Source organism: Mustela lutreola, chromosome 7 (assembly GCF_030435805.1).
Source record: "Mustela lutreola isolate mMusLut2 chromosome 7, mMusLut2.pri, whole genome shotgun sequence".
Classification (NCBI taxonomy): domain Eukaryota; kingdom Metazoa; phylum Chordata; class Mammalia; order Carnivora; family Mustelidae; genus Mustela; species Mustela lutreola.
In genome coordinates, this window is record NC_081296.1 from 8,210,781 (window position 1) to 8,225,351 (window position 14,571).

The 14,571-nt window shown below is 59.9% G+C and overlaps 1 protein-coding gene across 2 annotated transcripts; it reads left to right on the forward strand.

The window, feature by feature from the left end:
* Positions 1-702: 702 nt before the first annotated feature.
* FES (FES proto-oncogene, tyrosine kinase) lies at positions 703-10,162 on the forward strand. Of its 2 annotated transcripts, XM_059179951.1 has the most exons (19): positions 704-988; positions 1,422-1,637; positions 1,859-2,032; positions 3,377-3,473; positions 3,584-3,767; positions 5,087-5,224; positions 5,305-5,424; positions 5,573-5,695; positions 5,836-6,022; positions 6,144-6,227; positions 6,627-6,836; positions 7,101-7,223; positions 7,612-7,665; positions 8,089-8,207; positions 8,521-8,615; positions 8,730-8,853; positions 9,083-9,240; positions 9,333-9,455; positions 9,845-10,162. In XM_059179951.1, exons 2-19 carry the CDS (start codon positions 1,431-1,433, stop codon positions 9,985-9,987), a joined length of 2,463 nt encoding a protein of 820 aa, XP_059035934.1. In that variant the 5' UTR covers positions 704-988; positions 1,422-1,430; the 3' UTR covers positions 9,988-10,162. The 2 variants fall into 2 exon arrangements, with proteins under 2 accessions (XP_059035935.1, XP_059035934.1); XM_059179952.1 differs by lacking the exon at positions 7,612-7,665 and having other exon boundaries at positions 703-988.
* Positions 10,163-14,571: the final 4,409 nt, after the last annotated feature.

Genomic DNA, 14,571 nt, shown 5'->3' on the forward strand with positions numbered 1-14,571 from the left:
TCCAGCGTGGTGATGCCGCTCTTCCTAGGACCCTGGGACTGCATCCGGGGTGGGGGCGGGGATTAGGACCAGGTGATGACCTGCTTCCCTCCAGGTGGACCCAACGCTGTCTCCCACGGAATTCTAGGGCCTCCTTGGGGGAGCGGTGGGCTGTGGAAGGAGGCAGCCGCTGGGGACAAGCCCCAGGGTATGGGACATGGGAGCCCCAAGAGGAGGACAAGCCGAGGGCTTCTACTCCTTCAGGCCTGCTCTCCAGCAGGGCGGTCCCCCTTGCTCAGGATCTCGCTTGGCTGTAGGGCTGAGGTCTGCGGTGGGGCCTGACTAAAGCCAAGATGGATGGTTTTCTGCTGGCCGGTGTCCTGTCAGGAAACTCCATACCTGTCGACTCTCCCGCCCTAGACCCTCTGCCCTAGGCCCTCCGCGGGGCCGAGGTTCCCTTGGGACAGGAAGCCCCTGCCTCGGGTAGGGGGCTGGCAGCCGGCTCCCCAGGACCTGTGCCTGAGAAGGAGGCCTCTCCTCGGGGATATTTACTTGGAAATTTTATTCACATGTTGGCTGGCGCCTGAGCGCTCCTTGGGGAATCCGATGGGGTGGGGAGGCCCGGAGCAGGCTTCCCCCTTCCCCTTCTGGGCCGCCCTGGCCGGGCGCCAGGCCCCCACCGCGCAGCGGCAGCTTCCCCGCGCTCCCGGGCGCTGCCCTGGCCCTGGGGGCGCCGGCAGGCGGCTCTCCGCGCGGCCATTCTTCCCCGGCCCCCTCCTCCCTTCCGTTTCCGCGGCCGCGCGGCGCGCTGGGCAGGGGGGCCGACAGGCGTTGGGGGCGCCGGCCCTCCCGCCCGCCCCTTCCCCTCGCCGGGCCCGCCCCGGCCGGCCAGCCGAAACCGCGGCAGGAGGAAGCCGAATCAGGAACTGGCCAGGGTCGCCCGGGCCGCAGTCGGGCAGGAGTCGTCCCGGAGGCGTCCTCGGCAGCCCCGGAGCAGCTGCCCGCGCGGGTAAACCTGCCGCGAGACCCCGGAGGCGCACGGGGGGCGGGGGGCCGCAGGGGCCGGGGGTGCGGAGGGGGGACACCCCCCCGGGTGGGGCGCGCGTGGCACGGCAGGGGCCCGGCTCAAGCTGTGTCTGCCCGAAGCCCGGAGGAGGGTCCCGGGCGCGCCGAGCCCCTGGGAAGGGTGCGGGTAGGAGGGCCTGGGGAGGGAGGGGTTCCCTGGCGCCAGGCCTTGGCCGGAGACTCGGGAAGCAAGGAGGGCCGGGCGTCCCAGGCCAAGTTGCCGTTTTGGATCTATGGCTGCATTTCAGAAGGAGAGGACCCACCTCCTGACCAACGGCAGCTCCTTTTTGCCGGGCTGCCACCCCCCTCTCTGGCCGGCCCCTCCATCCTCAGCTGCCGCCTTACCCAGCTGTGGACCCTCCTCTCTCTGCCCCCAGGACGGCACCATGGGCTTCTCTTCAGAGCTGTGCAGCGCCCAGGGCCACGGGGCCCTGCAGCAGATGCAGGAGGCCGAGCTGCGGCTGCTGGAGGGCATGAGGAAGTGGATGGCCCAGCGGGTCAAGAGCGACAGGGAGTATGCAGGGCTGCTGCACCACATGTCCCTGCAGGACAGTGGGGGCCGGGGCATGAGCCCCAACAGCCCCATCAGCCAGGTGGGGATTCTGGGGGACCCTAGGCCTCCTCGTCCCCTTCCTGCCTTCTACTGACAGGAATTTCGGTGGCGCGGGAAGGGGGATTGGGGGGGAAGGGACAGTTCTGCCTGCCTGTCCCTTCCCTTCCCAGAGCCCACTGGGGAGGGTTGGAGGGTTGGCCAGGCCCGGGCCAGGGAGCCATTGGTCCCCACTCGCTGTCTCGCCTGTCCCATGTCGTACAGTCCTGGGCAGAGATCACCAGCCAGACAGAAGGCCTGAGCCGCTTGCTGAGGCAGCACGCGGAGGATCTGAACTCAGGGCCCCTGAGCAAGCTGGGCTTGCTGATCCGGGAGCGGCAGCAGCTGCGCAAGACCTACAGCGAGCAGTGGCAGCAGCTGCAGCAGGACCTCACCAAGGTGGGTCGGTGGCCCTGGGCTCCCCCAGCCGTGGCTGCCCAAAGACTGAGAGTAAATGGGCTGGTTTTGCACAAGAGCCCCTGGATTCACGGGGGAAGTGCAAGTCCCTGACCGCAGGCCTGCCCTAGCTTCCGTCCCTCCTCCCTGCTCCTGGGCTGGTCTGTAACAAGGCCTCTCTGCATTTTCTGTCCCCTGAGTGCGCGCCCGAGCCAGGTGCTGGGGGTAAAGGGGAGTGATTGAGCCACTGCCTGCAGGGCGCACGCATCTGTAACCCCCACCCCTCACTGCCCTGCACTCTGAGGCCCGCGAGAGCAGTTGGGGTTGGTCTGTCTGCTGTTGGTCTAGGCGGGCTCCTCCAAAGGCGTCAAAGATACCACAAGCAGCAGTGGGGGCCCCCACTGTGGGGACACGGAGGTGCAAAGTCAGCCCACCGGCATTTGAACCTGGCCCTGCTGCTCAGGTCTAGAGGTTGAGCGATTGGAGGAGGTTGGAGGCTGCTCAACCTGCCCCGTTCCCAGGTTCCCAGTGCTGGTCAGCACCCCTGCGCCACACCCCTTCCACCTGTGCCAAACCCAGCCTTCCCACGGACCCACAGCGGCCCCTGGTGGCCACTGTCCACCCACCGGCGGGCTCCCCAGAAGTGCATCTAATTCGGGGGTCAGCCTGCTTTTATGGGGTACTTTTCCTGGAACCCAGCCATGCCCGTTTGTTCATTTTCCCGTTACCTGGGGCTGTTACAGACCTATAGTGACAGAGCGGATTCCAACAGAGACTGAGGAAGTGTTTACTTCTGGCCCTTTAAGAGATTCGTCTTGTCTTTCCTTTAAGTTGTTGTACAGACCGGGAAACTAAGATTTAGAGGAAAGGGAGGGAACTTACCCAAAGGATCCCAGTGCATAAACAGGGGAGCTGGGATCAGAACTTTGCTCTTGGCCATCCATTGTTCCTGCCACCAGGAACAGAATTTGCAGGAGTTGATGCAAAGTGAAAATGCGGGGCCTCTTGACAAAAAATTATGAAGAGTTTCAAGATGGCACCAACAGAGCGTTAAACCAAGCCCTGGCCACACGTGCCTCCAGGTACCACTCTAGGTCAAGGAGGGCCAGGTGGAGCCTGCCCAGCGCCCCTCTCTGCCTCTCCCAGGCGCCTGCCCTCACACCAGCTCCTCTGCTCTCACTTCAGCAGCAGCATTGGGCCCCAGAGGCCTGCAGGCCCTTCCCGGGGGACAGACAAGGGTGCGCAGCCCGCCAGGACTGCAGGACCCTTGCAGGGCTTCGCCTCAGGCCGAACTCTTCTGGGCCCCAGGGAGCTGTTAGCCCACGCTGGCCCCTCGTCTCTCCCCAGGCCCACAACCAGGACATCGAGAAGCTGAAGAGCCAGTACCGAGTCCTGGCACGGGACAGCGCCCAGGCCAGACGCAAGTACCAGGAGGCCAGCAAAGGTGTGTGGCTTCCCTTCCTGGGAGAGAGGGAATCCCAAGCCAGCCCTGACCCCCCCATGGGGATCTGTCCTTCTGTGCCATTCCGCACGACCTCTCCCTGCCCCCCGCAGACAAGGACCGAGACAAGGCCAAGGACAAGTATGTGCGCAGCCTGTGGAAGCTGTTCGCTCATCACAACCGCTACGTGCTGGGCGTGCGGGCCGCGCAGCTGCACCACCAGCACCACCACCAGCTCCTGCTCCCCGGCCTGCTACAGTCGCTGCAGGACCTGCACCAGGAGATGGCCTGTATCCTGTAAGTCGCAGCCCCAGCCGCCCCTGCCCTGCCGTAAGCCCCACCGCCAGCCCCAGAGGCCGAGTCTGCCCGGGGGAGCAGGTGCTGGGTTGAGATGTGGAGTCCGCCGGCTGGTGTCTGGGTCACGCTTTTCCAGGGTCCCTCTTGCAAGGTGTTCTTGTATGAACGGAGCACTATTCTAGGCTCTGGGGTACAGCAGGGAACAACACAGACAAGAGCATCTGTCCTCTAGGGTCGTTCACGGTACTGGAGAGAGAAAAGAGTAACGACGAGGGGCAGCATGTGTGGGTGGCAGTACAAGGAACAGAGAAAGGCAGGGGAGGGGAGGCGGGCAGGGAGGAGGGAGAGCTTTCCATAGAGTGCTCTGGGAAAGCCTCAGAGATACTCAGGTAAATGGGGGTGGATGGGGTGTTTGGAGAAAGACCGTTCCAGAAAGAGGGAAACGCAGGTGCACGGGCTCTGGCGTGGGAGAGTGCCTAAAATCCGGGAGCAGCAGGGCAGCCAGTACAGGCCAGGCAGAGGGAGGGGAGGGCCAGAGCCGGCTGCGAGGCCAGACGGGTCCAGGTTTGGGGCACTGCCGGGTGACGGAGGGGCCAGGAGGCCTTTGGGGGACTTGGGTGCTGCTGTGTGGAGGAGAGAATTCACGGGGCCAGGAGGGGGGCTGTTGCAGGAGTGCGGATTGCTGGGCCAGCGCCGTCTCCGTTAGGGGTACTCCCAAGGCAGAGCCGGGCCGGTTCTTCATGAACCAGAAGTGAGGTGTGAGATGGTGTCTGGGGAAACTGGAGTTTCCGCTGACTTACGTGGACATGAAGGAGAGAAACGGGTTTGGGAGACAGGAGTTTGCCTTTCAACTCCAAGGGTTACGGTGTCTCAGGGACGTCTGGCACGGGACGTTTGTGTAGGTACATGGCCGTGTGAGGCTGCAGCTCCGGGAGGGCCTGGGACTGGACACGTGGGTGCAGGGCCAGCAGCATGGCAGAACCCAGAGCCCCCAGACCCCCAGCGTGGGGCTGGCAGCCCGGGACAGGTGCACCTGTACTTGCATTTACCGAGCAGTCCGCACGCACCACACGCTCTGCACCCCAGCTCTCACGGGGTCCTTATCACAAGGTCTAGTGTCCCGGTGGCACACACGGGGAAGCGGAGATAAGGGAGACATTGAGTAACTTGCCTGTGGTCATTTATTTGGCTGGTAAATGAGAGGGAGGGGGAGGCTCAAGCGCTGGCCCCTCCAAAGCCAGCGTCAGGGGCCCCACGCTGCGCTGCCCAGCCTGGCCCGGCCCGAGGCCCCACTGACCAGGGCTCCTGTCTGGGCGCAGGAAGGAGATCCTGCAGGAGTACCTGGAGATTAGCAGCCTGGTGCAGGACGAGGTGGCGGCCATTCACCTGGAGATGGCGGCAGCGGTTGCCCGCATCCAGCCCGAGACTGAGTACCAAGGCTTCCTGAGACAGTATGGGTAAGCCCCTCCTTGCTCCTGCCGGGTAGCAGGGCTTCTAGCCCATTCCCGTTCGCTGACGGGGCACTGTCGCCCCAAAGGTCCACACCTGACATCCCACCCTGTGTCACCTTCGATGAGTCACTGCTTGAGGAGGGTGAGCTGCTGGCTGCGGGGGAGCTGCAGCTGAACGAGCTGACCGTGGAGAGCGTGCAGCACACGTGCGTGGGGGCCGGGGGCTGGGCTGGGGGGAGGGGTGGGGGGCAGTGGACACCGCCTCTGCAGAGCTGTGGCCCACCAGGCTTGCTTGGCTCCGCGGCGGTGCATCTGAGGGGCCCGGCTCTCACATGGCCCTTCCTTCGGGCACAGGCTGACCTCAGTGACAGATGAACTGGCTGCGGCCACGGAGACGGTGCTCAGCCGGCAGGAGGCGGTCACCCAGCTGCAGCGCGACCTCTGGAACGAGGAGCAGAACACCCATCCCCGGGAGCGGTGAGCGCTTCGCCCACCCACGGCTCGCCCACAGCAGCTTCCTGGCCTGCCCCCCCTCGCCCGCTGGGCGGACCGCTGCTGGCTGCTGCCAGGGCTGAGCCCCTCTCCCCTCCCCTCCCCGTCCCCCCCACCCCCTGCAGGGTGCAGCTGCTGGCCAAGAAGCAGGTGTTGCAGGAGGCGCTGCAGGGGCTGCAGGTGGCTCTGTGCAGCCAGGCCAAGCTGCAGGCCCAGCAGGAGCTGCTGCAGGCCAAGCTGGAGCAGCTGGGCCCCGGGGAGCCCCCGCCCGTGCTGCTCCTGCAGGACGACCGCCACTCCACGTCGTCCTCGGTGAGCTGCCTGCCACTGCCCGCCCTGCTGGCCTCGCCCGCCCATCCCCGGGCGCGCTCCTCACTTTTGCCCTCCCCCTCCCCAAGCCTGGCCACCCGCTGACGTCTGTCCCTGGCCTCAGGAGCAGGAGCGAGAAGGGGGAAGGACACCCACCCTGGAGATCCTTAAGAGCCACATCTCGGGAATCTTCCGCCCCAAGTTCTCGGTGAGTGGAGCCCAGCCTGGGCCCACAGCTCTGCCCTTCTCCAAGAGGTGGGCTGGGCCAGGGGTCTCCGACACGTACTGCTAAGCAATATGTGCTGCAGCCTTGGTACCCCCGGCTGTCCCTGCTCCGGGAGTAGTTGGGCAGCTGGAGCCTGGAGGAGAAGGCAGAAGCCTGGTTTGAGATCAGCCGGCCCGGGCTTCCTGTCCCAGCTCTGCCTAGAGCGAGCCTGACTCCGTCTGTTGCTGGCTCCTGGGGCTCTAATGGCACGCAGGTGGTTTGTGAGGACAAGGGACATATGTGAGAGAGAGAGAGAGAGACCCCAGCTGACCCTTGTCTGTCCTGGTGGCCTCCCCTGGCAAACTGGTGGAATGACCTTTCCTTGCCCCCCATCCCTGCCAGCTCCCTCCACCCCTGCAGCTCGTGCCAGAGGTGCAGAAGCCGCTGCACGAGCAGCTGTGGTACCACGGGGCCATCCCACGGGCAGAGGTGGCTGAGCTGCTGACACACTCCGGGGACTTCCTGGTGCGGGAGAGTCAGGGCAAGCAGGAGTACGTGCTGTCTGTGCTGTGGGACGGCCAGCCCCGGCACTTCATCATCCAGTCCACTGACGTGAGTGAGGTCTGCCCTCTGGCCTTCCCTGCCTCGCCCCCTGCCCGCCTCCACGGGAGAATGGCCTTGGGAGGGCAGGAACTGGCTGCTACGTCCACTGCTTCCTTGGCGGAGCTGAAAGGGGCCACAGAGAGCACCCCGTCTGTGCCGCAAGCTCAGGTCTTCTGCATGGGCGCCCCCCCCCAACGGCTTCAGGCTTGCAGTACAAGCGCCCCCCCTCCCCCCGCAAGGAGGCCGTTGACCCTGGGTTCCCCTGCCCCACAGAACCTATACCGACTGGAAGGGGACGGCTTTCCCAGTATCCCCTTGCTCATCGACCACCTGCTACGCTCCCAGCAGCCCCTCACCAAGAAGAGCGGTATCGTCCTGAACAGGGCTGTGCCCAAGGTGAGCCTGTGCCTGGCCCCGCCATGCCACCCAGGCCACACAGCGTCAGAGCAGGAAGGGTTTCCCAGGCTCCTGTCTATATGGGGGTGCAACGTGATTCCACCCTCCTCGGGGCCAGCTTCCCTCTAGGTTTGGAATCTCAAGGCCACGCCCATTCCATGGGACACACACATACCCGCAGAGCTGAGCCTCCCTCATGGAGGGCACCTGCCTGGTCCCCAGAGTCATCTAAGTGTGATCCTGAGGCTGCCCAGCCCCCATTTTTCAGACCAATAAACCGAAGTGCTAAGAAATGAAAAAAAGCATTGGTGGGGGACGTCTCGTCCCTTGCAGGGCCCAGCACCCATCCCCTCACCGACTTCCGACCCTCCTTCCCCTCCCTCCCCAGGACAAGTGGGTGCTAAACCACGAGGACCTGGTGTTGGGGGAGCAGATTGGGCGGGTGAGTTGCATGCCCTTATTTTCCGTCCACCACTTCCGCTGGCACCCCCATGCCTCCTCGCCCCACCCAGGCAGGCCCTTTCTCCTCAGGGGCAATATCCATGAGCTGTAAAATATCTCCTAAGGAAAGAGTCATTTCCTTAAGAATCAGAATGGGTTTTCAATTCAAGGGAAAGATCTGGGGGTTTTCTGTGTCACTTTTCCTTGTGAGTGTGGCATGTCTGAGGTAACATTTTCTCCCTATCCCGTGCACACCACCTTGGCTCCCCCCCCCCCCAGGGGGTAGACGCCTGTGGAGCACAGCTGAGCAGTCTGGGTGTGGGGACAGTGAAGGGTGGGTGGGGACAAGATGAGGGCCAGCCTCTGGGAGTGAGGAAGAGGACCTGGTCTGGGGACAACTGGTAGGAGCCTGGCGCCCTTTCAGGGGAACTTCGGTGAAGTGTTCAGTGGACGCCTGAGGGCCGACAATACTCTGGTGGCCGTGAAGTCTTGTCGGGAGACGCTCCCACCTGACCTCAAGGCCAAGTTTCTGCAGGAAGCAAGGTGTGTGATAAAGCAACAATCCCACAGTTCCACATACACGATGTTCCTCTGTGCATGGCATGAGGTGACATGCTCAGCTTAATCTTCATGCCCCTCACCCCGCACTGCACAGATGGTATCCCTGCCTAGTGCCGAGGGGTAGAGGTCCAGTGACCCACCTGAGGGCAGGTATCTGGGTCTGCTGGCCTCACAGGCCATGCTTTCCTCATCTGCTGCCTTCTCCTGGCTTCCCTTGGTCTCCCTGGGGCTCCTGGGGCTCCCCGGGGCTCCTAGGGCTCCCCGAACCAGGGTGCTAAGTGGTGCTGCCCCCCAGGATTCTGAAGCAGTACAACCACCCCAACATCGTGCGTCTCATTGGCGTCTGCACCCAGAAGCAGCCCATCTACATTGTCATGGAGCTTGTGCAGGGTGAGCCAAAGAAGCTGGTCTACCGCTTTGTCGGGGGTGGGGTGGGGTGGGGGGGTGGAGGGGTGGGGAAGCAGCCGCCCATGGCTCACCTGGTCTCCTGCTGCCCACCCCCAGGGGGCGACTTCCTGACCTTCCTGCGGACCGAGGGCTCCCGCCTGCGGATGAAGACCCTGCTGCAGATGGTGGGGGATGCGGCCGCGGGCATGGAGTATCTGGAGAGCAAGTGCTGCATCCACCGGTGAGAGCTGGAAGGGTCCCCCCTCAGCGGCCTGGACCCATCTCTACCCCCCACACCCCTCCCACCCCTGCCCAGGGCAGGCATGGACTCCAGACCTGGTGGCTGTCTGTCCCCCGTAGACCAGGGGCTGGGGCTGGTGAGCAGCTCTGTCCAAGGCCGTGCCTGGAGCGCGGGGTTGGGCAGGGGTCGTGGCTGCATGGACACTGTCCCCCTCCCCGCCCCCACCCAGGGACCTGGCGGCTCGGAACTGCCTGGTGACAGAGAAGAACGTCCTGAAGATAAGTGACTTTGGGATGTCCCGGGAGGAGGCCGATGGGATCTATGCAGCCTCCGGGGGCCTCAGACAAGTCCCGGTGAAGTGGACAGCTCCGGAGGCTCTTAACTACGGTAGCCGGGCCTTCCCCGGGTGCCACACGGCTGGGGCCTCACTGCGGCTGCGCACAGGGCCGCTCACGCCCCCCCCCCCCCCCCCCCCGCAGGACGCTACTCCTCAGAGAGCGACGTGTGGAGCTTCGGGATCCTCCTCTGGGAGACCTTCAGCCTGGGGGCCCCCCCGTACCCCAACCTCAGCAACCAGCAGACGCGGGAGTTTGTGGAAAAGGGTAAGGCGTCCCCGCATAGTGGCCACTTCGGACCCACGCGGTTCTCCCGAGGCTCGGGCTGGGCTCCCCAGGGTCCCCGACCGCCCTGAGGGCACAGCGAGGGCCATCCCGTGGCTGCCACCAGACACCCAGTGCTGTCGCGCTAACCCGTCACCGCAAGGGCGGGAGGACTTCCCGCGTCCCTCCTACTACGACCAGTCAGGCCTGCAGAGCCGACCGCGTGCTGTGGGACCGGGGTCAGGGCCTCTGCGTCCTCGGGGCCCTTGAGGAGTGGCGCCCCGAGAACACCCCTTGGCGCAAGCAGCTCCCCGTGCTCCGGGAGCACCCCAGGGGCTGCCGGTCCCCCGCCCACTCCTCACGCTGCCGCGCCCCCGTGCCTGTCCCCACAGGGGGCCGCCTGCCCTGCCCCGAGCTGTGCCCCGACGCCGTGTTCCGACTCATGGAGCAGTGCTGGGCCTACGAGCCCGCGGAGCGGCCCGGCTTCAGTGCCATCTCCCAGGAGCTGCAGAGCATCCGGAAGCGGCACCGGTGAGGCCGGCCCGGCTCCCGCCCGCCAGCTCGTACCTCCCGCCCTGCGGCTCCCGCGGCCCGTCGCCTCCTCCCAGGCCCGGCCCCGGCTCCTCCCCACTCCGTGCTGCCGGCAGCCACGCAGCTCCAGTCGGTCGGCCCGTCCCTGCGGAGATAATAAAACCACTTGTGTCCACTGAGTGCTCTCGGCATGTGCGCTCCTCCGGAGGGCAGGCCTGAGGAGGAGGGGGCGGGGCCCATGCTGTGGCCGTGGGGAAGGGGGGGACCGGCAGTGTCTGGGGTCACAGCTGACCTGGTCCGTAGCCCCTGGATGCGAGACACGGGGGAGAGGGAGACAGTCTACAGGCTTCTGGCGGTGGCGATGTCCTTCCTGAAGGAGGGTCGCGGGCAGTGGAGCAGAACTGCAGGAACCGTGGGGAGTTTGGAGAGGTCGCTTCTGAGGGGCCTATGGGGATGTAGGTGTGACACAGAAGTCTAGAAGCCCTGGGTGGGTCTGGCGGCTCAGTGGGTTAAGCGTCTCCCTTGGGCTCAGGTCATAATCCCTGGGGTACCTGGATGGAGCCCCACATTGGTGTTGCTGCTCCTCCTTTTGCCCCTCCCCCCCGCTGTGCGTGCTCTCTCTCTCTCTCTCTCTCTCTGACAAATAAATTTAAAAAAAATAAAATAAAGAAGTCTAGAAGCCCAGATGGAGGCAAAGCCTGGCCACTGATGTTGGAAAGTCACTAGCTGACAAATGTCGGAGTAGCTGACATGATAAGTGTGACAGTCATAAGAGACTCAGGGGAGAGGGGAGGGGAGCCAGGGAAAACGAGTCTCCCTAAAAGGGGGCTGGGGTGACTGAAGAGAGAGTACAGCTTCCCAGGGAGCTCATCCATCGAGACAAGTCTACTGAGCAATGGGGTCGCAGAGCGGGGAGCTCTCACCTCCTCCTCTAGGTCCATAAAGACCCCCCAAATCTATACAATCATCATCAGAAACTTTCCCAGCAGCACCAGAGAAGGGCACGAAGACAAAGAGGTATGAACAAACTGAAAAGCAGAAATCGGGAAGGATCTCTTGCTCCCAAGAACAAGGCAACAAGAACTTTGAGGTAAAATGGCCTTCCCTTGAGAAAGCTGAGGAAGTAGTTCACATCTATTTTTGACAGAGATAAAAAACACTGTAACTTGTGTAAACAAGAGGAAATCAAGTTAGAGTGTGATTAAGAAAAAATACTAAGAAGTCTTTATCATTAGAAGTGATAAAAAGCAGAACCAAGGAACTTCTGTTTTCTGGGTAGGATGTGGTAGGTGGGTCTCCACAGACCATTACTCCCATTGCAACAGCTAGGAGGAAATGACCTCGAAATCATTTTTATTTTACTTTTCTAATTAAAAAAAAATTTAAAGTATTTAAATATTTCTTTTTAAATATTTAAAATATTTTAAAGTATTTTTAAAATATTTTATTTATTTATTTTTTAGAGATTGATCACAAGTAGGCAGAGAGGCAGGCAGAGAGAGAGGGGGAAGCAGGCTCCCTGCTTAGCAGAGATCCCCATGTAGGGCTTGATCCCAGGACCCCAAGATCATGACCTGAGCCGAAGGCAGAGGCTTAACCCACTGAGCCACCCAGGTGCCCCTATTTATTTATTTATTTATTTATTTTAAAGATTTTATTTATTTACTTGAGAGAGAGACAGTGAGAGAGAGCATGAATGAGGAGAAGGTCAGAGAGAGAAGCAGGCTCCCCATGGAGCTGGGAGTCCGATGCGGGACTCAATCCCGGGACTCCAGGATCATGACCTGAGCCGAAGGCAGTCGTCCAACCAACTGAGCCATCCAGGCGTCCCTATTTATTTATTTTTGAGAAAGAGAGAGAGAGAGTGCATAAGCAGAAGGAGAGGGAGAAGCAGACTCCCTGCCGAGTAGGGAGCCTGATGCAGGGCTCAATCCCAGGACCCTGGAATCATGACCTAAGCCAAAGGCAGACACTTAATGGACTGAGACACCCAGGTGCCCTGAAAATTATCATTTTTTTTAAAAGAAAGAGGAGCGGTGGAAGGAATAAGGACCAGATGAACAAAATTTCCAGTGGGAAAGATACCTTCCAAGGTGAACTGATGATAGATTATTATTTTCTTCTCCCAGACATTTGTTGATTTGGGGCATCTCCAGTGAGCAACATTGTGCCGACCAGGGAGACTCTAATGGGAAAAAGAGGAACGAACAGTGTGTGATTCTTGCAAGGACTGTGTCGTGGGATGGGCACTAGAGGAGCCTGGAAAGCCAAGCCAGTTTTCCCCATGGAACATTTGCTGAGTTCTGGAGCACTGCGGCCAGCTGAGTACTGGTTGGGCTAGAAAGGCAAGTCCCACAGTGCTGCAGTGTTTAAAAACGTGGTGGGGGCTAAAATAATGACTGCCCCACCTCAAAATACTGGCCAGATTTTGAACCTGGGTGGTTTGGGAGGCTAAAGAGCTAACCTCAGAATTTCAGAAAAGAATTTGAAGGACTAGAGCAATACGGGCTGGCCAGGCTTTCAACCCCAAATCCAAGAGGGTCACTCTTAAGGGACAGGGACAATCCAGAAAAATATTGAATTTTATCAGAACTGTAGCTCTGCCCCAACTCCTCTCAGTGCCCGATTACATTGAGGTGACTGGCTCCCCTGGGATGGAGGGTAAGGGAGAGGAATAACATAGTCTGAAGTCCTACCCTTTTTTTTTCCTTTTTGAAGATTATTATATGTTTTTTATTTTAATTCCAATGTAGTTAACATAGTATTAAATTAGCTTCAGGTATACAATATAGTGATTTAACAATTGTATATATTACTCGGTGCTCATCAATATACCCTTCTTTTATACCCCACATGCAACCTACAATCAGAAATTATAAAACATGCACACAAGGGGATAGAAAATGGGGCCTATGAACAGGAGAAAAAAGAAACAATAGAAGCAGACCCACCGATGATCCAGACATTGGAGCTGGCAGACAAGGACTTAAAAATAACTATGGTTAATAGTTATTAACTATTTGTGAAATTGAGGATGGATTAATAGGAGGTATCTAATCTGAGATATAGGGAGAGGAAAAAAAAAAAAGAGAAAGCAGGGACAGCTGGGTGGCTCAGTCAGTTATGCATCTCACTCTTGGTTTCAGCCCTGGGGGTGATCTCAGGGTCCCAGGATGGAGCCCTGTGTTGAGCTCTGTGCTCAGCAGAGAGTCTGCTTGAGGATTCTTTCTCCCTCTGCGTCTGCCCCTCCTCTGCCCCACTTTCTATCAAATACATTGGGAAAAAAAAAACAAACAGAGAAATGGGAGCCTAAGGAACACACGAGATTCCCGTATATGAGTGATGGAAATTCCAGAAGGAGAGCGAGGTTAGGACCGAAATAAACCGGAAGTGACCAAAATGTCTCTCTAGCAATAAGGAACAGACCACGGGTGCGCATACCAACATTGACAAATCTCAATGACACGTCGACGAAAAAAGCCAGATGTGAAAATGTGCCTTCTATATGGTTCCATTTCATGAAATTCAACAACAGGCGAAACAAAACTATCGAGACCTCAGCCTCGTGGTTGGGGCTGAGGGTTACCCATAGGAAGGGGTGTGAGTGCAGGGTCACAGCCCAACCCAGTATCCTTACAACTTCACACGTCCCTCCATAGGCTGTGTAGGCAAGGCCTGAGGTGACTGACTTGAGTCTTGACAGAATGAACAACAATTCCTCCTGCAGCAAGGGGGCCACAGGCTGCCGGGTGGGGAGGCTCCCCATCCATGGGAGACCACCACAAGCCCATGCCTCATTCCATCCCTCTAGTTCCGGTGGAGTGCAGGGCTCGTCCCCCCGCCTCCTCGTAGAGAGCAGCCTGAGGCCGTGCCCCTGCTCGGCTGTAGTTTACAGTTGGCTCCTTCGCCACAGTGACCTCCCACCATACCTCCTGTCCCGGTCCCTCCAGTTCTATGTCCTCCTGTGGGACTAGGGGTGTGAGAAGTTGGCACCATGCTGGTCTTCCTTTTGCCGTCTGTGAGTAAAAAGCCATCTGGATGCCCTGGGGCTTTTTGTCTCCTTCCCAGCTGAGTCTATGACATGAGGCAGTCTATGGGCCTAGTGACGGCAACAGTGACTTGTGGCCCCATTAGCCCCGACACCGCACTTCCTGTAGGACCAATAAGTCCAGTCTCTCTGGAGAAGAGACAGGGCTGTATGGAACATCAGGTAAAGTAGAAGAGAGAAATCTGCCTCTCTCAGTGTCCGTTTTGTGCTGACGTGTTTGGTGACGTCAGAGACAGGCAGTCTTTGGCCATCATCCCTGATCCCAAATGAGTTCCATTAGCGTGTTTTGCTTTGTTTTGTTTTAAGATTTTACTTTTAAGTAATCTCTACCCCCAACGTGGGGCTCGAACTCCCAACCCCCAGATCAAGAGTCACACGTTCTACTGACCGAAGCCACCAGGAGCCCCATACATTGGTGTTTCGGGTTAGAAGTCAAAGACAGAGTTTCTCACTGAGGTGAAGAAAGCAGTACTGCTCACCCTCTTACTGTGACTACAGATGGAATGCTACCTGGTGATCAGGGGCAGTCCGCCACTCCGA

Bases quoted from the DNA above. Each gene is read 5' to 3' on its own strand.
- FES (XM_059179951.1), top strand. From the start codon at position 1,431: ATGGGCTTCTCTTCAGAGCTGTGCAGCGCCCAGGGCCACGGGGCCCTG. The intron at 1,638-1,858 runs GTGGGGATTCTG...CATGTCGTACAG, and splicing joins CCAACAGCCCCATCAGCCAG to TCCTGGGCAGAGATCACCAG. The intron at 9,456-9,844 runs GTAAGGCGTCCC...CTGTCCCCACAG, and splicing joins GCGGGAGTTTGTGGAAAAGG to GGGGCCGCCTGCCCTGCCCC.